At 29.9% G+C, this 26697-nt stretch overlaps 1 protein-coding gene across 3 annotated transcripts in view; it reads right to left on the bottom strand.

Annotated features, from left to right (window-relative positions):
- The window catches only part of LOC112685482, a 188876-nt gene that overhangs the window by 47067 nt on the left and 115112 nt on the right, over nucleotides 1-26697 (bottom strand). For all 3 annotated transcript variants that reach the window (XM_025557395.1, XM_025557396.1, XM_025557398.1), the window contains one exon: nucleotides 17432-17571. In XM_025557395.1, the coding sequence (XP_025413180.1) occupies nucleotides 17432-17571 (140 nt within the window). The remainder of the gene's footprint in view (nucleotides 1-17431; nucleotides 17572-26697) is intronic.

The raw sequence follows: 26697 nt of genomic DNA, 5'->3' as shown, positions 1-26697 counted from the left end.
TATTGCGTCGGTATTTGTTTAATATATTATTGTCAGAGTTTATGCAGATTAGTTTGTTTTTATATTTTTGACAAGGGGTTTGTTGATTGTTACAGACTTTAAATTCAATTAGTTGGATCCACAAAAAAGGAATTATCATTTTTTTTGTCTTATTAAAGCATAAGATAATCAATTAATTTATTACTTAGGAATTTATTTGAATTATTTTTCTATACATTTTGATTTAAAATTGTAGAGTTTAGAGGTACTAACTACTTAACTATACTAAGTATAGGTATTTTCTTGATGGTTAAAATTGCAGACAAATAATTACGAAATAGTTGAATTATTACTATCATTATTATTATTATTATTATTATTATTATTATTATTATTATTATTAATAATAAAATATTGAACGGTGAATTAGTAAAATGAGTTTTTACAGATATGATCGCTATTTTTATTTTACTGATAAAAAAAAATATAGATATTTAATGGCGTTATATATTTTTACGTTGATTTGTCAATAATGTAAAAGAAAAACATATTTGATACAAAATTATTACCGCATTGACCTAATATCATATAGAAAATAATAAACATTGATTTATATCAGGATTTTGTCGTACAAGATATATAAGAATTGGCAATTAATACAAAGGAGTAGCTATGATAATGGATTTTTTCCTAGTTTAAAACTGAAAATTGATTTTCAGCAATAGTTTATTTTTCTAGAGTTTTTGTTCCAAATATTTTTTTACTAATTACAAACTCAAATGAAAAATCTAACTTGATAAATAATTATTTATAAACCTCATATAATTGTTATACTGAAGGCAATATCAATATATAATTTGAATTTGATTTACAATCACGTATATTATATTTTATTATACTATGTATTTATTAAATAAATCTTTGTAAGTGTTTTAAACCTAAATAGTATATCTATCATAAAGTTTATATTTTATACTACTGAATATAAATATTAAACGTTTCGGCATGATTAATGTACGTTTAAAATAAAATCATTTAATAGAACATCGTCAAAGTTATAGGCGTAAATTCAAATTTTTAAGTTTAGAACAACGAGTAATTTATTTATTTACATTTATTTATGTCTATTGATAAATATATATAAAAGTTTAAACTAAACGTCTTAAAATTTAAAAAACATTGAATAAGAGGTGGTTGGTCAATTTTTTTTTCTAGAATTATAAGAAAGTGGTTCCTTTTAATAAGTAAATTATAAACTGTGATTCACTAAAAACTATAAAATAAATAATCATTACATAAATTTAAATTTTATGATTTTTAATGGATTTATTTGTATGTAAAGCAGAAAGTATTATTATAATAATACTTTCTGCTTTAAAATATATATATATATATATATATTTAGGACACAGTAATTCAAGAGTACTAAACAATTTTTCGTGAACGAACAAAAAATCACGTAAATATTACGTAAAAATTACCTAAAAGAGTATCGAATGGTACCAAACAGCTGTTTCGTTCCAAAAAGTTGTCGGCTAATTCAATAAAAACATATACTCAAAATAATTCGTGGTGAAATTACAAACATCAGGCCGGTTCCCGTATTACCTGGGACCCATACCTTTCATTGTATGTATTGTTTATATTATGAACATAAAACGAGTTTATTGTTCAAACTAATTTAGGAGTGATGTAGTGTGCTATCGTGTGTAGAGTAAAACTCACGTAATATTTCTATGGAAGATTTGGGGATAATCGCAATTGCACTTGACGATGAAACGGAGATAGAAAGTGGAAAACAAAAAAGAGACTAATTACAGTAAATCCGATGAATAAAAAAGGAAATGAAGAAATGAAGAAAAAGACACGTATCGATATTTACAGACCTAACCGGCACAGACAAAATATTCTCCTCAAGTTTGTTGGTCTGTTCCGGCACTTTTCTGCGCGTACACGCATCGTTGACTAACGCTAGATATGAAAATGTTCATAGATACTATATACTTAAATATAATTGTGTCTGACCCAATATGTGTTTGCCATGCGCGGTGTCTACATAATATGTAGACATGTATTATATGAATAGACCTTTATACGTACAATGTTCACTGTGATTTCCAGTAAACCGTAAGCCACGGACCGTCACTGTATTGGCACTTATCTAGATAAATTATCTAGATAGATTTTTTGTCATCTTTTATCTTATCTAGATAAATAACGCTATGTTATCTAATTACTTATCTAAGATAAAATTTTTACTTATCTAGATAATTGTCTGTATTCTTGCAAAGATAAGAGTTATTTTTATTCTTGTACGGAAAAGAATCCAACAAATCAAAGATCATAAAAATTCGTTCAGCCGTTCTTGAATTATAAATTCTGTAACTAACTCTACTTTCTTTTATATATATATATATAGATTTTGTATTTATAATCATAATTCGTGTATTATTAATAAGTAATTATTTTTTGGTATGACATTTTGTTTGTATTTTCATGTCGGGAAAATATTTTTAGTATTTTTAAACTTAATTTCTTATTTTTCCACGGAAGTTCCAAATATAGTAGGTATTTGATTTTTGTAAACACAAGTAACTCATACGCTGAATAGCCAATACTTCACTTTTGGAGCCCGTAAAGTCGTAACTACTTATAGAATAATGAAAATCATCAAATTAAGATAATATGGAAAACAATATTGTTAACTTAAAACAATTTTTTTATGTATTCTGTATTCATCCTGATGCGTACAGAGTAATTTTCATTTTTTTTTTTTTTGTGTAAAATTTTAGTGATTAACTATCATTAAATATTATACATTGTATATAAATACTGCTTAATGGTACACTAAATTACTACAATAAAAATTAAACACCTAGATACCTATTGATAATAATGATTATAATTGAGTCTTTATAAATATTATTACAAATATGAAATATTGACCGAAAACTAAAAAAAATTGAAAATATCTTTTTTTTTATCTAGATAAAAACGAAATTATCTTTTATCTTAATCTAGATATTTTAACTTTTTTTATCTATTATCTTTTTCTAGATGAATTTGGACATATTATCTTTCATCTTTATCTAGATAAATTTTGCATTATCTATTCTCAACACTGCTGTATCACGCAACACATCGTTATGTCACGCATGTGTTTATGATTTTTATAGCGCCTATAATTCGAAACCCCGTGCACGAGTGTACAGATAAAATTGATCGACAGTTTATAAGACGTTTACTACGTGAGTACATACATAGTATTCAACTAAAAACGCATGCGTGTCGTTCAATGTGGTAACGGTGTCACTAATGTAGTTCACTGTTATCTGATGCCCAAGAGATGCAAAATGATTTTTTAAGTGCACGATAACTATTCGCTTTCGCAATTTTTAAAATGATAACCTCGTAGAAATACACACACACATATATACAGAGGTGGAACTAAGAATTTTTACGACCGGAGAAAATGTTCAAATTACGCCCTATCATATACTAATAATCAAATACTCTTCTCGAGAAATTTTTTCTAATAATTAATATACAATCATACTTATTGAGTCTTAACCTAGTAACAGTATTTAATAAAGTTAAAAATATCAAATTAGTTGTCAATAATTACAAAAATTATAAACTCTAATATTTTACGCCTGGGGATGAATCCTCGTCTTCACCCCTTAGTTCCGACCTTGCACACACACACACACACACACACACACACACACACACACACACACACACACACACATACGTTGTTATTCAGCTGTAAGAGTAGTAGTACTACTTACAACAAATGTTGTGAGTAAGGCGGCTCGAATGTTGCCGTATAGGATTTGTTTTACGAAACAAAGGTATTAAACTGTACATTTTTTCACCTCCGTGAAAAAGATAACTCATCCGATTTTCGTCCAAAAACAATACGTCCGATGTCGATCGGACGGTGAGTGATATGGTAGATTTGTTCGAGTAAGTAAAATTTATAAGCTGATGCAGTGTTATCTGAGAAATAGACAGTGTATTATTGAATCGATGCTTTTGTTAAACCCATTATCAATTAAGAACTATTGTCAAGCCACGAACGCGTAAGTAGTGATGGTACAAGGTTAGCCTTTTGTGCTAAGCTATAACAATCGATCACGTTTAGTAGAAACCACTTGAAAATTAACTGCGGCAAAATATATTGGTTTTACTAGTGATTCTTATGTAGTTATTTGTCGTTGCAATGAAAATGTTGAAATAATCGTACCAATATGAATTAATAAAAAAAAAAAGTCCTACAAATAATATATAATTTCTTTGAATGTATTATTTCTCTACCGATGGTCACTGCATAAATGAAAGGATTGTGTTTTGATAAAATATTGTTTTAGAAAAATTTATATAAATGAAAATAAAAATCACAAGAACTGCATGGCCATAAAATTACTCAGAATTAGTGCTGATATTAATAAATTACGTGCAACCTAAATATATTATAGTAATATTCTCAATATCATTAACAAACAATAGTTATATAATTAATAACGTTTTGCTGTAAGTCATCCTCGATATAATATTCTACACGATATGTATTTTATTGAGTGAAGATTTAAATTAATAAATTCGTATTGTTTCATATTTTTTATAATTTATTTATAACTTTATAATATATTCTATTAAGTATCATTGGTTTCTGCGAATAAAATAAAAAAATAAAAATAATAAGAAAAGTTTTATATTTAAAACTTATTGTATTAATGTTTATACAAATGATAATATTTTTAAAAATAATTAAAAAAAAAAAAAGATTTAAAACCTGTTTTGTCCAATGATCATATTTTACATTTTAATCAAGATGTTACAATATACACAGATAAAATAATAAAATAAGTTCACTTTGCGTATGATTGTTAAAAACCTATAGAAATTATGCGTGGATGTATTTGTATAGTAGAATAACATGAAATAAATGACCCGTTTTTTATGAACTTTTTTATAAACGTATATTTCTCTAGCACCACTCCATATTAATTATTTAAACATTTTTGCATTTATATATAATATGAAATTTGTATGAATTCGTATGATAAAAATCATATTTTGTACGAGTTTATTTTAAAAGAAATTTGAAAAATAGTGTGGGGTGCTGTAGAAACGTTACTCCAGCCTTCTCGAAAAAAAGATAAAATTTTTGCAAAACATTTTTACTCAAATATTTAATACGTAATTTTTACGAATTTGTACGTCCACTTGTGAAATTTTCTAAAATTCCTTCCAATCAAAAATATTTTTAACGAATTTTGCATTTCTCCAGCCCTCCCAAAAACTGAAATTAACATTTTGACAAAATACTTCTTCATCACGAAAGTTTAACAATTATTTTACAGTAAAAATTTTCAAGTATTTATAATCGAATATCGAAGCACTATTAATGCTCCAAATCTGTGTCCTGAGACACAAAACTTAATAAAAAAAAAAATTGCATTGTAAATCACAATGTATATTTGGAAAATATTGATCATAGATGTATTTTTATAAAATCTGATATTTAAACTAAAAATAACAATGTATCTACCTATATGACTATGTATGATTATTGTAATACAAAAAATAAAGAAATAAATAGTTGGAGAGATTATGAAAATTAATTTAATTTCAAAGTGCAGGATATACAGTAGTATAATTTAATACGTCGTATCAAAACGTAATATCAATTAAATGACGTCTTGATAGTAAAGAGTCTACGTTTACTAAATGTTTAAATTAACCGTCATCAGAGTCTTTAGAAATGGGTAGGTTGTTCATATGCACAATTCTTTTTCAGAATTTAAATTAAATATTGAAATAATCGTAAATATGAGTGGACTGACTTAAAATTTCTTAGGTATATTCAAGAACAAATCGTATAAGGGAACAATTAATTGTTTTTATTGCAGTATTATTAAATATTCATAAGTATTATGTATTACAGGTCTAAGATGTTTTTTAAACTGCATTCTTCTTCCTTTCCCCTCTTTTTGAAATATTCTATGTTCATTTATGACTATTAATAAAGGTATTATAATATTTAAAAATGATGGTTATGGTAGAATGAAAAATAGTTCATTTTAGATAAAGATATTTGTTTTAGTGATGTTTTTCTCTTCAAATGTAGGACTACCAATTTTCTAATTTCTCTTTTATTATTAAAAAATAACAGTATAGTACACCAAAATACCAATAGTTAGGGGTAGGTTTATGAGGGTGGCTATGGAGGCATTAGCCCTCCCCCATTGAATTTAATCTAACTATATAATAAATTCAAGTATTATGATATATTGATATATTAATAATTATTATAAAATATCGTCAATCGTCATTATTATTATTAGCATATGACATCGGCTTGTATATATGGTAACAAAGTTAAAGATATAATAATAATAGATAAATTAATAAATAGATTATTAGATATATAATAGATTTATTGATAAATAAATTTATGTAGAAAAAGTTAATACAATAAAATATTTAATAATAATAATAAATTATAAATTATAGTCACGCAGCAAGTTCCTCAAGCCAATTCGCTGCGGCTGGGCCGCACTCGTGCAATTCTACCAACCCGTCATCAAACTTTGCGAGCGGGCACGTTTCCACGATGTGCGTGATATTCTGTATCTCTCCACACTCGCACAGTGTTGAGTCAATCATGCCCCATTTATGCAATAGGTAGTTGCACCTTCCCTGCCCGGTTCTAATACGATTTAGTGTTATTCATTGAGATCTTTTAAAACCCCAAACAGGAACTTTTATAAACAGTTTTTTAATCAGGTGTCGGTTACAAGTTTCTGTTTGGCTCCATCGTCTTTTCCATAGACACTCTGTAGTTTCATTGTTTGCTTCTGTATGCCATATAGGGGGTCTGAACTTTAAGCATAATGGTGGGTGTTCAATTATGTCCTTTTTGAGTGGTAAATTAGGTAGACTGTTAATTTTTACTAGTATCTTTTTTGTGTGGGCTATTCTTCTTACATCTGAAGGGGTTCTATTGGATAGTATGGGTAACCATTCTGTTTGCGTTGATCTAACGGTACCTGATATAATTCGCATGGTATGGTTCAGTTGTACATCAACTTTTCTACAATGGGCGCTTCTGGCCCAAACAGGTGCACAATATTCGGCAACGCTGTACACCAAGGCGTGCGCTGTAGTTCTAGCACAATGGTGTGGCAGCTCCAGCTAGTAGCAACTAATTTAATCATAAAATTATTGCGTGTCTTCAGTTTATTTTTGACGCCTTCTAAGTGTTGGTTGTATGTAAGGATTCTATCGAATTTTACCCCTAGGTATTCAGGGCATTCTTTAGAGACGATGTTTTGTCCGTCTATTTCTATTCATAGTTCTCTGTTTGCCTCCCTGTAGTTGAGATAAAAGGCCCTTGCAACTGACTTATTCGAGTTTAGTGTTAATTGCCACTTCTGGAAATTATTTTTGTACTTTTATTAGATCTTCATTCAAAGTATGTTCTAAGACTGCGAATGTCTTGGCTTATGCTACTAGCGCCATATCGTCCGCATATATGGATTTTTTCGAAACAGTATCGGTGATGTCAGCTATATACACATTAAAGAGAATTGGAGACAGTACAGATCCTTGCGGGAGCCCATTTTGGAGAAGTTTGTACCCCGCTTACCTTACCGTTAAGTGATACATGGAGTTTCCTGTTTGATAGTAGATTTTCTAGTACTCTGATCGTCGTTCTACACATTGTTATTTTTGTCAATTTCAGTATTATCCCTCTCTTCCATATGGTGTCATACGCTGATGAGAGATCTAGGAAGACTGCGCCGAACTTCTCTTGGCGTTGGAAACCATTTTTTATATGCGTTGCTAGTGCAAGGGATTGGTCACAACAATTTCTATTTTTCCTAAAACCAGCTTGTTCTGTTGGTAGGAATTCTACCATTAAAGGATGTGATCACGCTAAGATAAGTTTTTCAAAAAGTTTGTACATTGTTAACGACAGGGATATTGGTCGATAGTTTTTAGGGTTGGTAGTTTCTTTATTTGGTTTCAAGATAGCTATCACTTTCATTTCTCGCCATATTTTTGGAAGAGTATTCGTGTTTACTATTTTATTGACGAATTTTGCGATCCAGCTGATGCTCCGGAGTCCAAGATTTTTAAAAAACTCTAGCAGGATTTCATCCGTTTCAGCTACTTTTCCGTTTTTTACATTTTTTAGAGCGGTATAAACTTCTTCATCAGAGAAGTCTGTCATGAGTGCCGACTTTTCTTCGCATTTACTTAACTCCTCTGCAAGTTCTCTTTTTACTTTTGTTTTTTTCAGTTTTTTGCGATTTGATATTCTAAGTTTTGAAAAGAATGTTCGAGATATCATTGTCTGCTACACATTCAATTTTCTTTGAAGGCTGCGCAGTGCCGAGCTTTCGCAGAAGATACCAGCTTTTCCTGCTTGAGTGTGTGTAGTCCATTTCTTCCATCACAGCTATCCATCTATTTCATCTCTCTTCATCCAGAAGTGCCGTTAACCGATTTGCTGTTACCTCATTTCCAGATTGATCATATTCATGTAATTGTGAATCACACTCTTTGCTCCAGCATGGTATGTAGTTTTGTCTATGTCCTCTAGGTATCGCTAAGGTAGCTGCTTTTTAAATAAGTTTTACAAATTTTGAGTAGTTTTCTGGAGTAGAAAGAATGCGGTTTATATTCTCTTCCGATGTATTTAGTGTATTAACCTCCCATTTTGCTTTTTGTAGGTTCCACCTGGGCATTTCAGGTTTATTGATTCTTAGAAAATTGACAATTATATCTACGAGTATAACCACTGGCTTGTATTGGCTTTTGGGGAATTTAGGTAGGATTTTTCGTGAGACTTAAAGGTTGGTCATCCTCATTGATGAATATGGTACCTATTTTATATATTTTATTACAAATAAATAGCTCATTTTTTATGTTAATTATATGTGTATACCTAAATTTTTAAAACGGTTTCAATAAAATGAATGTAAAATTGATACCAATAATATAACTATTTAAAATTTGTCACTATTGTGAAAAAAATTACTTACTTATGAGGGACTCAAAAAAAATATTCTGTAATTTAAAATTGTATGTAGATTTAAAAACAACTAACTAAATTCTTGAACTTCCATTAGCCTCTCCCTTGGTGAGTGATAAAACCCGCTCCTACCAATAGTATATGAAAAATCTAAAGATAATAATCTAAATAATATCTAATAAGAATCTAAAAATAATTTTATATTTTTGTATTTTTATATTATTTACAAATATTGGCATTAATTGCTCGCTACGACATTAGCACCCGTTATCTCAATACTTTTAATCTGATCGTATTTATTTTTAATATTTTTTATCATGCTCAGTATTGTGTTTTATTGAACTATTTGAATTAGTATTTTTTTAAGAACTTAATATATTTAAATCATTAATATTTATTATATATATATTATAAATTAATATTTATAATAATGAGAGGACATAAAGAATCAGTTCATCCTGACATCCTGATTGTCTAAACAGTGCTTGATTACAGAGATCAAATCATTCAGGAAGTTAATGGTATAAAAAGGAAGTCATTTTTATTTTCAAAATTTATATTATTTGCTCAATATTTATTTTTTAACTATTAGTTTATAACTAATAATATTTAATACATTATAAAACTTAACAAATTTTTACACATATTTTTCTTTATGTTCATTATTTTAAAGTTAAATTAATTATATTTTTTGTTACTTAACAATGAATGGTGGCAGTGACTTCGAACCTGACTTAAATAATTAACATATATAGTAGGAATATACGCAATCCGACAAATTATGATTGACTACCATTTGGCTACTTGCATACCATACATTTTCAATTGGCCGTCATGCATTGAAGCTGCATCCAATCCACGGTAAGCGGATTGCAACAAAAGTAATCAATTATAATTTGAAATGACTGATGGCTAGACATTCAAACTTAGGTTAAAACTTTGCGATTTTAAAAATAGTAAATACAAAAAGCACCAGACAAGCAACTATCAAAATATACCTTATAAATTGTAAATATTTGAGTAAAAATTTTTGCAAAAAGTCAATTTCAGTCTTTGGGAGGGCTGGGTAAATGCTAAATACGTAAAAAACGATTTTTGTAAATTTTCTCAAGTAAAAAAGTTTTTCAAAAAGATAATTTTTTTTTTCGGGAGAGCTGGAGAATAGTTTTTACAGTCCCTCACACTATTTTTTGAATTTCTTTTAAAATAAACTCGTACAAATTCTGATTTTTATTATAAAAATTCCATACTAAATTTTATTGCAAACATTTTTAAAAAATCATTATGGGGGAGGAGGATAAACTTACGTATTTTATAATATATTACAATTATTATCTTTGTAAAGAGAAATAAAAGATTATTTCAGTCTTTTTATTTGAACTCGAGTATTACTTTTTTTATTTCCTTGCAGTATAAGAATATATATTTAATGGTTGAAATCATAGCAAAAATAAAAGTATAATTAATTTAGTTAATGTAAAATATTAATTGAAGAAAATAAGTTTATTTTTAGTAAAATAATTAATCAAATCTATAGAAAATACGGAATAAATTAAAATTGTACAAGGTTCAATAGAAATTCATATATTGTGTTCAGTATATTTTTAAATTGTACCTACCTATTTATTAATCCTTATACTCACGTATTTATTTATTTCATAATGTCCTATATTTATTTAATCGTATTTACACATTTATATAGTTATAAAAGATATTAAAACCTAATGTATTGAAAGGGCTGAACAACAGATATTGTTATTTATTACAAAAATAAATTTTACAATAACTACCCCAATAACCATTCATAATTATTATTAATGTATTTGAACGTTTATTATAACTAAAGACCGGAATTTTATGCATTTGCATGTTCATACCGAGTGTATGCACTTATACAAGGATTCGAAATGTGGGCAATTCCGAACCAATTGATTCCATAGATCAAATTTAATTTTGCATATAATAGCATATTTGAAAGATTGAGGCATATTTTTGCATAAGTGCATATAATGTATATATTTTTTAAAATCATAGTAAATAATCAAATTATTTCATGTTTTAATTTTGGAAATTGAAATTTTCAATTACTATTAAAACGGTATAGAATTTTATTTTTTCGAGTTCAATACCGTGTTGATAAACTATTATCTGACAAATAAATTTTAAGGTTACTTCTTAAAGTTGTGTAAAAATTTAATATTCATTTATTGGCTACACTGAAAATTTGAAAAGTGATACACTGATTAAAATTCACCATATTTTACCGTTTCATGTATTAGTGTAGTAGCATGACAATATTGACAATTTTGTCATGTGTAGTAACTAGTAGTGGTGTACATATTATCACGTTTCATTTATGGTTTAATGAAGTTTTTATTCTTATTTTGCGTAAATTAAAAACAATTTGAAAAAATGTCTAAAATACGAAAAAATATTAAGTCTTTGATAAACCAGTGGATTGAATCATATAATAGAGACACTATTGTATTTACAACTGATGAAAACATAGTCTATTATAAGGTATGCAATCGCCAAGTACCGTGTAATAAAAAATTTCAAATCACACAACATATTCATACATCTTTTCATACTGATTCCTTGAAACGAAGTTTAAATAATAAAAAATAAATGCTATTGGGAAATGTTTACAAATCTAATACCAATAATTTTAATGAAGATCTCTGTTTGAGCTAAGTAGCTGCCAACATACCATGGTTTAAACTTCACGTTCCACAATTTAGAGATTTCTTGCAAAAATACACGAATCAACATATACCAGACGAGAGTTTACTTCGAAAATCTTATCTCGAGCCATGTTATAATAAAATAATAAAAAACATAAGAGAAAAAGTAGGGGATTCGTATATTTTTTAATTGTTGTTGAAACAACAGATATTAATGGTACCTACATAGCTAATTTTTTAATAGGTACGTTAAGTAGTGAAAACTCTTTCAATCCCTTTTTAATTGCTAGTAAAAAACTAGAAAAAACAAATCATTCAACTATTGCACGTTTTGTCAATGATGGCTTAAGGATTTTGTGGCCAAGTGGTGGTAATGACGAAAAAGTTTTACTATTATTATCAGATGCAGTCCCATATATGATAAAGGCAGGTAAAACATTAAATGTATTCTTCCCCAACATGATACATGTTACATGCCTAGCGCATATGCTTCAAAGAATTGCTGAAAAAGTGAGAGAATTATTTCCAAATGTTAATACACTGGTAAATAATTTAAAAAGTGTTCTTAAAAGCTCCTCATTGTGTAGAAGTCTACAAAGATGTTTTGCCAAATGTAGCCTTACCACCAGAACTTATACTCACCAGGTGGGGTACTTGGATTGAAGCAGCCACCTTTTGTGCTGATAACTTTGAACAGCTAAAAATAATTATCATTGAAAAATTGAAAGAAAAAAATGTGGTCAGTATAAAAAAATGTGAAGATATGCTTAAGTTAGAGTCTGTTAAAATTGATCTTGCATATATTAAAACTAATTTTTTTATATTTGTTAAAAGTATTAAAAAATTAGAGTCATCTAATTTACCTTTGTTTGATGCGACAAAAATTGTTAATGAAACTATTTTAAACATGGAAATGGTGTCCGGAAATAATGGAAAAATTATTAAAGAGAAAGTTTCTGATTTAATACACAAAAATGATGGTTTTAAAATATTGAAGCAGATATCAGATGTTTTATCCGGGAAAAAAGAAAATTTTTAACCCCAAATTTTACACCCACGATGAGTACTTGTATGAAATATGCACCTATAACATCTGTGGACGTTGAACGGTCGTTTAGTACTTACAAAATGATATTAACTGAAAAAGAACCAACATGACCCCACAAAATATGGAAATGTATATTGTAATTAATTGTTATGAAAACAAAAAATAATAGTTTTTTTTTATACTTAAATATTTTTTTGATTTAATTTGATGTTGAAAGGTCCAACACTCTAATTTTGTTATATTTGTTATGTTATAAATTTATTAAGTTTGTAGTTGATAAAGTAATATAAATTTATAATGCATATTTGAGCATATTTTTCATTTATTTGTGCATATTAATGCATATTTTGACCCTTTTTCTTTGCATATTTGCATCATATTTGCCACATTTTTAGTGCATATAATTCCGGTCTCTAATTATAATAATTCATACATTCTACATTAGTTTTGCAAAAATCAATTATATTAACTATAAATAGCTATAGTGTGTGAATAGATAATATCTATTACTAAATATTTTAATAAGCACCATATTTGATTTAAATTTATTAAAGGATACACTATAGAGATAAACAATGAAATGAAAACGGTATTATAGTATGCAATATGTTTCGAAAGGCTAGAACAATCATAAAAAAAAAAGTTTAAAACCTGAAATTAATCAAAATTGAATACATAAAATATTCATACTTGTTATTTATTATAACTTTACAATGTGACATATTCAAGTTGTACAGGGATTTAAATTTTTATTTATTTGAAAATAAATATATGTTGTTAGATGAGTTGGTATGTGATCAAATTATGATAATTGGTTTATAATCTTAAAATATTCTTTTACTTATAGTACAAGAGTTTATTATTTTATTATAATTGCCAATTTTAAGGAATTTGATTCGTACAAATTACAATTTATAAACTATTATATATTTTATTTTATTAAATTAAGTTTAAAAATGTATTGCGTACACCACGAACTGTTTTGGCGATGATCCTACGTTTTGATAGTTAGTAATTTGTCGTTTTCTTTTATTCGAAAAAGTTATTACAGTAACCCAATATTTATTTCAAACGGTTACCAGTGATTTCTCGATAAATCATATAATTGATTTATGACAAAAGTACATATAAGTACTCTGAACACGCACGCATGAATTCAATGAAAACAGCCTGAATAGGATTTATGTATCACCATAGGACTTAATTTTCCTTTTATCACGTTTATAAACTTTGAACTTAGACAGGAGACACACACATTTTTTTACTTCTTTTTTTTTTTTTTTGACGTTAACTCCATTTAAAGTAGTAAAAAAAATGCTCTAAAAGTTTCTCGCAAGCATCTCATTATAATTTTAGTATACAGGATTGGTGGTACTTGTTTAAACCATTTTGTTTTATTTAAAAGCAAAAATAATTTAAATTCTACAAAATACATTGAGATTTTTAGTATGTGAAATTTTTATTAATATTTCTTATGATGGACAAGAACTTTTCCATGATTACCTACTTTTATTTATTTTCAAAATTTGATATGAAATGTTTTATATCATATCCTATATTCAAAATATTTTATACGCATTGATACTTGTATATATTATACTTGAACACCTACTTTCATACTTTTAAATATTTATATATACAGTAGTCACCGAGCTAGGGTTGCAATTATGATCGATTTAAAATTCAATGGCAAACCCGCCTTAATGAGCAACTTAATTCTTTTTTATTGTATTATACTTAAATCGCTTTAGATTTTACTATATTATTACTCATTATCATTGGCATTTTTAGATGTATTTCGCGCATATTTTCCTCTTTATGAAAACATTTTACACAAAGTGTTTATTTTTTTACCGTAATATAAAAACATTTATTACTACTGAAAAAAATGTTGAGAACAAGTCGTTCGAAGAATTATTCTTTATTATTAACTAAGTCTGACTTATAATGTTTTATTATTATTATTATTATTTTTTTTTTTTTTGCAAAAGTTTGAATTTTTATACGTACAAATATAATTTATCTATTGGAACGGAAAAAACAATAATTAACATGATATTATTTTTTAAATGTCGAAATAAGACGCGTGAAAAAAAAATTAAAAACAATGGCTGTTTCCTTGGATAAATTTTAACGATTATTCATTATTATTATTCATATTTATAATAATATAAAAAATAATACCTATATTTTTATGATTATAATAAAATATATACAATCTACTTGCGTAGGCATATTAATATTTATACACTAATACACTTATATAATTATACTAATTGCGATTTTTTTTTCACGTACGTTAAAAATGACTTATCGTGTTTCATTTTTTTTCTCCCATTGATCCACGGACGTTTAGACTGCTAAACAACGGATGGTATTGATTTAAACCGTGTTCAACCAAACACATTTTTTTGTGGATGCCACAATGCACGTATCGTTTCAAACTCGGACCGTCTATCATATAAACCACGGATCTCCAAACTTTTTCATTCGAGGGCCACATAAAATTTCAAAATCTCTTAACGGGCCAAAATTATGATACAGCCAATACAGGTGATAATCGACACGTGTACGCGGTGCTTACTTTGGATATTACACATACTTTTAAGTTATTTACCGTTTTTTTTTTTGATTTTTTTTTTTTTGGGAGGGGGGCGGTTTAAACTTGTTCACGGACCGGATTCGGCTAACGGGCCATAGTTTGAAGACCTTCGATATAAACTATTCGTACATACGGGTTTGCGGTAATGGAGTTTAACGAACATTCAAAAATGCGATATGTGTTTTTAACGTTACCGCCTGTGCGTGAAATAATAATGCCGAGTGAAAAATACACATTTCAGGTGCGCTGTCAAAACGCGTGACGGCCGATAAAAATAGTTTGGGTATTCGACGTGAATGTTGCTCGCGTACGGTTTACGTTTTCCTCCCCATCTCCCAACTCTACCCACCCCCCCACCCCCCGATCCTCAGCCAACTGACACCACAGTGCGCCGCGTCGTGTACGGAATATCGGTGCATTTAAAGAACGAAAACGAACGGCACACGGCACTGGCTGCGTACTACGGCTCAACGTCAAGCGGGTCTCAGCCGTAAAGTTGACGAACGCGCGCGCCCGCCCAACGTACATGTAGTACACGTCGAAACGTCACGTGCAGTAGTTGTACGCGACCGAAGTGATGGGAAATTTTTTAATGTTGCGTTTAAATATTCAACGATAGTGAACCGCGCGGATCGAAATGTTTTCGAAACTTTCCGTTGGTCCGTATTGTTACACGTATTATTATTACACGCACATTATTATTAAAAACGTCACCCCGTCACCGAAACAAGGCCGTGGCCGGAAAAAAGAAAAATTGCGGGTAGGAGCTTAGTAGGATATCAATAAGCGGTTTTGGCGAAGGTATTTGAACGCGCGCACAGTTTCGATTCGCGTACTCGCATTAAAACACATTGCATGTCGATAGTTTATCTGTTAACCTACTGTTATTTACAACGTTAAATCCCAGCGAGTCAATATCGTTTGATTTTGTATATCTGGGTCGTAGGCGTGCCGGGCGGCACATCCCGAAATCTTGCAAATGAGGCCCTATAACTCAATTCCAAGAATAAGAAGCCCGTGTCTCGACTGACGTCGCTCAAATTAAATATAATTTATTCTAAAATACTTGGTAAAAATAAACGATCTTTCGTAATATAAAATAAAATATTCTAATTTTTTGTGCAAACAATTATTATAACAATAAAACAGCTACAATTGACTACTAAAATATAAATCATGAATAATTATAGCTAACTGAGAAAAATATATGTGGTTCAAGAAAAGCATATTAATTGGGACTGATATACCACGAAATTAAATAATAAATTATAGTTATGTTTACTTAATTATTTATATATAATAATTTATTAAATATATCTCTACACGTTTTATTAATATAGGGCCCAAAAGTATTATAGGCACCCCTTAAAATACAGATCTGCGCTCGCCTAAAACCTGGGTTTGTGTAAATTGCGTTGTCAGATGGTGCACTTTTAATATGATTTTTTTTTTTTTTTTTTTTTTTAATCAAAATCACTAGATTAAACGTACATTTGTAGAATTGTACGAAAATTACAGTAATTTCTGATTGGTAGTTGGGTTAGGACTCTCTTCTAGTTTTAAACGGGCAAAGGCTCCGAAACGACATTTATCGTCTACCAATAATTAAGTCGCAATAAATGTAAAACACTTTGAGGGGGACTTGACTTTCCTCTTATTTGTTTACGGCATCGGTTCGATATGTGAACAATATAGATGTACATCCCGTGTCGATTCGGTTATTCGACGTGTTATGCATGATAAAATAATCGATACGATCTTAAAACATGGTGAACTTCCGACAGCGGACATTACGCAGCCGTTCTATCCTATAGCTAATATTAATTTAACAAGCTACGCTACAGGGCAATGCATTTACAGATTTTTTTAATACGTTGTACGAGGGACCAACGTTACGAACACACAATCCTATAACAACGTTAGTCAGTTCGGGCCAGAGCGCGGCATACATTTTTCCGCCTATGGTAATACCTCCAGGCGTATATTTTGTGTAAAATTAAAATCTTACAACAATGATTATTATTACAGCGTTACCGTGATGTCCGTCATAGGATGTTGTATGGAATTACCTCATCTGATAGTTGTGCGTTCTGCTGACGTCGTCGTACTTGTGGTACGTAGCTTGGAATAGCAAGTAGCTCTCTTCCCATTCCACTTGTACTCTCAATTGTCCTTTGTCCGTCAGAAAAGGGCAACCTGAATCACGGAGCTGTAAAAAACAATAAATAAAAAAAACACAATGTACAGAACACAGTCAAAGTTCATTTTATCCTCTTAAGAACAACGGTTATATAAGTATAAAGTGTTTATAGCGACGCGAACACAATGTTGTGTATGCTACGGGTGTACAGCTCTTTTGTATGACTTTTTTATGACCACTTAATGTGCCACTGCAGTGACGAAATACCTGAGACGTTCCATTGTTTGTTTAATACGTTTTATTGCTTATGTACGTATATATATTTTAGACAATTTTGTGCTCAATATTTTGTCATTTTTTATAGACTTCGACCCACTTTAAATCATTTTTATATATTTTTATTTACCCGATCACACTTATAACTATATAATATATTATAGGTATATATTATGAAGTACCTGATGTGTATAGAGTAGGTATACGATATTATCTTGGTTTTTTTAATTTGTTTATTTACTACGGATATTTTTATTTCATTTTATTTTTTTTTTTAATATTTTTATTTGAAATAAACAATCTATACAGTTTTGCACAGTAAGTTTATAGGTTGAGAGTTATTTAAATGACATGAAAGTTGTGAATTAAGCAACCACCCATTAGTGACTCTTGGCTTTGATTAGTTAGATTTTTTTTTTTTTTTTTGATAATGAGACGTTAGACATTAACGTTTTCTAAGAGGTCACGGCACCAGTTCCTTTTTAGTCTGAGGTTGGGATTTACTGGGAGAGTGAGGATGAAAAGATCTTTTATGAGAGGATTTGGACGAGTTTGGAATCGTTTATGAAATCGTTTGTAGGAAGTGCGTGCTTCCTCATCTATTGTTTTCATATGGAAATCATTATGAAGAGCGTGGTTTGAAATATAGGGCGGAGCATTGGATAATCGTCGGAGTGATATGTTTTGGAAAGTTTGGATTCTATTAGTATTAGATTTTTTTGCTACGCCCCACAGTTGGAATCCATATGTCCAGATTGGTTTTAGTAACGCTTTGTAGATTGTTAGTTTGGTGTTTAGAGTGGAGTTCTTATTTCTAATTAGCAAAGGTCTGAGCATGCGCATGCGATTGTTTAAGGTTAGCCGTTTGGTTTGAAGGTGTTTCTTCCATGTAAGTCTTTTATCAAAGAATAATCCTAAATATTTAATTGTATCAGATGTGGGAATTAATACATTGTTGAGGGTAATGTTTGGACATATTCTTTGTTTAAATGTGAATGTTGTGTGTGTAGATTTGTTTTGGTTAATTTTCACTCGCCATTTTTTGTACCATTCAGACAAGTGGTTAAGATGTACTTGAAAGTTTGATGAGGCGATTAAAGGATCTTCATTGATGGATAAGATAACTTTGTCATCGGCATAATCCGCTACGATGGTTTGTTGCATGGTAGGTTGGTCAGCTACGTAAATGTTAAACAGAAAAGGGGAAAGTATACCACCTTGAGGTACACCCGCTTTGATTGGTGCGATTTCTGATATCGACGAATTAAATTGGACTTGGAAATGCCTATCAGTTAAATAAGATATAATTAATAGGTAAAGTGAGGGGGGAAGAAATTTTTTAAGTTTGAATTGGAGGCCTTCATGCCAAACCCGGTCGAAGGCTTGTGCAACGTCTAGAAAAATGCAAAAGCAATAAAGCTTTTTTTCAAGGGATATAGAAATAACATCAACAACACGATGTAATTGATGCATCGAGCTATGTTGAGTTGCGGAAGCCGAACTGGGTATTCGGAAGTATGTTATTAGTGATAATATGTGGGATAATACGTCTTAGAATAAGTCTTTCTAACACTTTTGAAAGGAAAGGCAAGAGACGTATTGGTCTGAATGACGTAGGGGTATCGAGTGGTTTGTCAGGCTTAGGAAACAGAACTATTTTGGAGAATTTCCATAACAACGGAAAATATGAAAGTCTTAGAATAGCATTAAAAATATATGTTATTAGTACTATGGCTTTTTTGGGAAGGCACCTAACTACTTTGGCTGTAATCAGATCAAAGCCGGGTGACTTTGTTTTATTGGTGAAATTGTAGAGCAAGTTTCCGCGATGATTGGTGACTCGGCAACCCCAGCTTTGGTGTTTCGCGTTATAATCACCACCAATAATAAAGTTATTGGTCGTTGAGTCAAAAAAGTTGGTGAGGTTGTCAATAGTTAGATTATGTCTAGGTGAACTATAGATTGCGGTGATAGTAACAGGAATATTATTAATTGTAATTGAGATGGCACATGATTGGAAATGATTTTGAGAGTAGTTGGCTAGTGGGTAGTAATTAAGATTAGATTTAATGAGTATGGCTGCTCCGCCATGAGCTGTGCCGTCTGGATGGTTAGATTTGATTAAGCTATAACCAGGAATAGATATGTAACAATACTCAGTGAAATGGGTTTCGGAGATTAGAGCGATATCGATGCGCTTATCGAATAGAACACTCTGCAGTTGATTGACGTGATTTTTTAGACCTTTGCATTGAATAATATAATTGATAAGGAATCGTTAGTGTATGACTTATTCATTTTTTTTATTAAGAAGGGAAATAATTACTTGAGTTAGTAGAGCGTTCAGCGGATTAATAAGTGACTTTAGTTCGTCCACAAAGGAAGATATGGTTGAAGTTAGATCAGTAGGGGGGGTTGGAGAAGAGGACAGTGATGGTTGACTAGAAGTGGTCTGAGCATACGTTTTAGGGGAGGCATCAGAATTATTTCCAAATAAGGTTGGTAATGGGTGGTTTGCTTTTACATTATAATTATTTACATTATGTTTAATATTATCATGCAAGAAGTTACTTTTTGTGGTTGGTGTTTTACGACGTTGTAATTTTTTGTAGACAATGCAGCCTTTGTAGTTGGCCGGGTGGTCGCCGGAACACAAGGCGCATTTGGCTGCTGTGTCACGTTTTTTGGTGCATTCTGTGGATGGATGGAATGCGCTGCAGCGAACACAGCGTGAAGGATATCCGCAGTAAGCTCTTGTGTGGCCATAGTCCTGGCAATTCAGACACTGACTTATCACTTTCGGTTTGTAGGGCTCTTCCATTTTGATTTTTGTGTGGAGAAAATCAGAGAGTTTGAAGATTTCACTTGAGTGGTCAGTGGGCTCGAGATCGATAAAAATCAGAGGTAATGGCGATTTAGTGGTCTTGTGTAGGACATTTGTGACCTTTCTTACTTCGAAGAGGCGTAATTCGAGTTCACTTTTTTTTAGTTCAGTGGATGTAGAAGGATGTAAGTTTCGTAAGACGATGCGAACAGGCTTGTCCTCCCTTAGTTGGTACGTGTGAAATTGGGCATTTTGTTCTCTTAGAAAATGGATCAATGTTCTATATGCAACGGGATTTGCGGTTTGAATTTTCAAGCTGTCTGCCGACGATTTGCAGAAAAAATTGTCGACTCCGATTAATTCAATTAGTGCTGCACAGAGATCTGGAAAGTTCTGTATGCCTTTCACAAAAATTGGTGGTGGTGGTTTGGTTGGATTGACAGAGTTAGGAGTTTCAGAGGTAGAGTTTTGTATGTCATTGTCAGCGATAGAGTTTTGCGTGATGAGAGGTTTAGCTTGCAACGATTCGTAGCGATTTCTAGTTATAAATAATTTTTGGTTTTTATTTACAAGGTGATCAGGAGAACGCGGTTCGGAAGAATCTGATAGATTTCTTTTATTAGGCAAATGTGTCCACCCGTCATTCGAAGATTCATCGAAGTTGTCGGTATTGAGTGATATATTATTTATATTTTGTTGCTTGTTCAGGTAACCGACCTGTATATTGGCATTTTTGTTTTTGTTGTTACTTTTGTTTAGAGATTGTGACATGTTTGTCTCGTGCAGAGGTCGAATCTCGCCGTATTTATATATGTGAAAATTTAATTTTCGGATAAAGAGCCAAAGCGAGATCACAACATTTTGCGGAGAGTAATAATACGCATGTGCATCGAACAGTGTGACGTTGGCAACTGATTACGGATATTTAAATATAATTTATTCTACCTGTAGTTGTTCAATGATTTTTGAACATTAACAATAATTATCAAAGTGCCGACTTATACACGTGTTTTAAATAATGTATATAAAGTCACAGAGAAAGAAAACTAACGGATAATGTTTTTCATCAGTCGCAACAGTTTTTACTTAAACGCGTTTCTATAACGATCTACATATATATATATATAGTATAGTATAGTATAACTATTTAAAGTATTATATTATACTACCAGTAGTTCAGCGATCGCTGTGCGTAAATACAAAACATAAATTATCAAAATGTATGGTAACGTGACCGCTATTTAAAATAGAATTTTCGTTTAACGAGCAAACTTTGATGATTTTGCCCACGCAACATTATTACATACTATCATTATTATCGACGTGGTCGAGCTTAAAATGTCATAAAAATTAAGACTCGAGCGAGACATGGCATTTTCAACCATGTCGCCTTTTTACATATAATGTATCAGTATACTTTCCATGCGGTTTTCGGAGAAAAAATGAAAAAAAAAATATAAAAATGTATAACAATAAATCAAATAATGGACGATTGAAAGTAATATTGACTATGACTATATTGACTATGCGATGATGATGTTCCGTTATCGACAACCGTTATACTTTCGACCCACAATAAAATGGGTTTCACACGTCAAACATCGCGCTGCAGGTTGGCACTGAGCCTCGTTGATACTTTGACTACATAATACAACCACCTAAAAGGTATTAGGTTTATCCTGATCATGTGTTTTCCTGTATTTGTCATACCCTGATATTTTACCATACCACTCCCCCTGCTCTCACCACCTACGTGTGTCAATCTGGATTATTACACCCAAATATCAAAGTACGCAGTGGACAAAGAGGTGATGAAATTATCTATATGCACTGTTAACGAACATTATTTATTTGGGTGTAGCAACGAACTATGATATATCACTCGTGCTCGATGTGTGTACATCTGGATCTCATGAGAACTATATTATTATGGAAATACATACATTTTTCGGCGTCATGAAGCAATAAAAAATAAAAATAAATTGATATAAAGTATAATTTTGAAATGAAAACATATTATTCAACATAGTAAAATTATGAGCAATTTATACAACACAAGTTATAATCATATTATATGATTATATTTGTGTAAGATTGGTTCAGATACATTTTCATGGGTTTCACAAAAAAGAATAGGCAAATAATATAATGTGACGTATACTTAGCAGGTCGGAAAAACATATTTCATGTGAAATATGATAAAAAAATTATCGATTCACGGTATGTATAATATACGAATATAAGAGCGGAAAAAGGTACCTTGTGCATTATTTATGTACCGAAAATGTCTTGTGATAGTGAACTCATTCCTACTTTGATTTTATTCGTGACTCAAACCGACAACCGAAAATATTTATCACCGTGATCATTGCTCATCGTTCTTTAGATAATTTTTTTTCTCTCTGATGCAGACTACAAATAGTAATAATTATACATAAATATATTTATTAATAAATGGCCAATTTTCTTAGTTTCTCATTTCTCAATACACTTTAATTGTTTGTATTCGGAACCATTTACTAAAAGAAAAAAGAATTTAAATTCAAAAATTAAATAACACGACTTAATACAAAAACGATAAAATATTTTAAATGCATTACTACTATAATAGTATTTGAACTGGTTATAATATTTTAATATGATGAGTAGTACAACGAATTGAATGTAATTCCAATAAAATATAATTAATACGATTAGATTATTCTGATTATTCTTTATTTATTTTTTTTAATGCTTATAAAAAAAATATTATAATTTTTTGATGTAACAATGGAATGGACGTATTTGATTGTAAACATATTTAGCTAAAAGCGTACGTTATAGTAATGTATTAAGTGTATATGTATAACAACTTAACGTCCATTGAGAAATTTGATAATATGTCCTATTATTCGATATCATGGCTAATGGCTATTGATATCAGTAGTTGACTTTTTTCGTATATTATATTATGGATTATGATCGAGCACATTGATATCCCCCGAAGCAGCTCGTTAGTAACTTGAAACAGACTTAAGACCTTTTACGATTTTTGCTGTTGTTTTGTGGATGAACTGAGGTTTTGATAAACTGGATAATATTTCTCGTAGTACGTGTCGTGACTCAAATTGAATAGTCAAATTGTATGGAATGGTTGCTAAGGAATTTCAATATACATGGTTGTATCTTAAATTATGGTAAATATACAAACATGTTTATGGAGAAGCAAAGAAATAAAAATTGTTTTATTTGTCAAGAATAGTTTCGTTATTTTATAGTATAAATAAGTGTTGGATGGACATTATAGATAGCCAGTAAGTCAAATCGCATCGATGAATGATTGATAAAATCGATTTTGGAAAGTGTCGATTTATGAATCTGGTAGAATTCCTGTATAGTATGCATTATTGGACTAGGAATGCATAATTTGTTGAGATATAATTAATCGGGAATTAAATAAAAATTGAGCTATATACAGTTAATTAGTTTAATATAAAGTTTAGGATAATTTGTTTCATAAGACTCCGTATAGTTGTTAAACCACTTATGAAACAAAAGATCGACTAGGCAATTAATTTGTATTATTAATTAACTACTAAGTAATTATTAGGTATTTAGTTTTATGATTTTTTAAAATTAAATATTTTTTGAATAAATTATTATTGAATTAAAATTAAAAACTATATAACATATAATTGAGGGTTATTTTTAATTATATTATTTATGCAAATAATATATATATATATAATAAAAAATGTGAGGTTATCAATTTTAACTGACAATTAATAGTGATATTTATTACATTTGAAAATAATTTTAAGTATAATTAAAATATATTTTTATAATGCATATACTAACTGACTCGTAAAAAAAAACATAATATATTAACTCTAATTTAAATCAATCTAATATTTTACTAGTAAATTAATTCAAAGTAGAATGGATTTTTTTTTTTATTATGGTTGCTATTAAAATGTATTATGAAATCGATTTCCCGAACGATTCTGTTAAGATATATATGAAAAATGAATAAAGAAACATGTTTGATGATTAGTTATAAATCCGGATAGGTACTAATAGATGAAATTGCCATCAATACTGCTTTAAATAAATAAGAACTGTGCTTGATAGACTAATGTATGATTTGAAAGTAGGTTTATGTCTATGCGAACGAGAATTAATTTTTTCCAGTTTGGGTTACGTATCATATATATACGACCAAATCCATAATATTTTATCAATTGATGATAATTAAAAATGTATTTTTCGTGTAGTCCGTTATTTATGAATTTGAGACTAGAACGTTTTTTATTACAATTATACGTAAAATGGACTTGGGTGGTTTCATTTTTCATTGATTTTAACTTTTCCTTTTTTATTTTTATTTTTCGATTACTTGTTGTAGTAGTTCTATTTTATTTAGTCATGATTGAATATTTCATCTGATGGTGTAATATGACGTGAGTATCACAATATCCAATTGATGCTACCACAACGGGCACGGATAAGAAATAACCAACACAAATAAGAGTGTTATTACATAGATAGACGCAATAAATTTTCAAACGTTGAATAAATCCGGGTCAACAAGAGAGAGTGAACAGTTAACAGCAGTGTGAAATGTGTTTCAAAAATAATAAAATATTATACAGTGCTACCGTACGAGTGTGGATAACCGTCGTCATGATTCTTATCGCTCAACAGCTATTTAGATGTTGGTTTTGTTTTTATAATTTCACTTTGCACTACACTACATCCTGTTAGTAGATTGTCGACAGTTATAGTGACCTCATAAGTTCATTAATTATATTACTCGTATATTATAATTTCGAGAATTACGCATAAAGTCGTCACTCTTAAGCCCGAATGCATTTCGGTGACAATTTGATCTCGAAGACACAAAGTGTCTCATCTGTTATCAAAAGTTTGGAAAAAGTCAAAAATTCTCATTTGTTTATTTTAATAATTATATTTTCTACTACAGATTTTACCATGTAACATATCTGTACAATATAAACCATCTTTCAGCTTTCGCAATACAACTATTACATCGCCAGTAAAATTGTTTCTGATCATTATTATTATTTTCCTATACAATATTTTTCATTGTAAACTTGCAATATTACCGAACAACGTTGACAGCGACAGAGCGCGGTTTAAGAAATATACATATTAACATGAAATATTAACAGTTCCTCGAATAACCATTATAAATTCTAATGCACGGGTCACAAATAATATTCTGTTTGTGTATAGCTAATACCTTTATGTCACACAATACACATCGTTTGCTAAACGACCGCTTGTTTGCGTTTAATATCTGTTGCTCGGTGATCAATAATTTATTGTTCGTGAGATAATTGAATGTATTCAATTAATTGTTTTACACGATCATTTTAACTGTAGACGTATACACAAAGACATAGAGCATGACGATTTTTTCATACTTATTGTATTACCTAATGATATAAATAGAAAACCATAATATACTGCGATTAAAAGATAAATAAATATTGTCACTTTAAAAAATATAATAGGTTTCAAAAGTTTCGTGTATTGTTGTATGTCACTACGAATTAGCGTATACGACGAATGTGTGCGATGTGCACTATGGTTTTTCTTTTCACGTCAACATTTCAAAAAACTCCATCAACTATTTAATATACAGGCGATTCAGTTTTAAATTGTTTGTTTAGTTTAAGATTTTATAAAATACAGCAAAACACATTGTTCCTAAGACTAAGAATCATCACTACGAAACCGATGTGGGTACTGTGGACTCTATAGGTAAGGGTATTAATAAGCCTTAGATACATGAAGTACGTATTAGTATTTGAATAGGTACAAAGTATAGTTTTATTTAATTAATAAATAGGTAAGCATCAAACATTTATTAATATTTCTTTATATGCTCGAAGTCCATACCATATTAATTTTACAAAATCTACAGTGATTACACAAATTTCTAAGCATATAAAGTGTACAAACTATACAAAGTGGATTTATTCAGTTAGAGAAGCTGCACAAATATTATATCCCTTCCAATGTAAAAATTGTACAGAAAAGTTATTAAAATCGACTTTGTAAGTAAAGTCTGTCCCAGTCTGATGATTACG

The sequence above is a fragment of the Sipha flava genome, unplaced genomic scaffold, assembly GCF_003268045.1.
Source record: "Sipha flava isolate LNK unplaced genomic scaffold, YSA_version1 277_pilon_pilon, whole genome shotgun sequence".
Classification (NCBI taxonomy): domain Eukaryota; kingdom Metazoa; phylum Arthropoda; class Insecta; order Hemiptera; family Aphididae; genus Sipha; species Sipha flava.
This window is presented reverse-complemented; position numbering and strand designations above follow the sequence as displayed.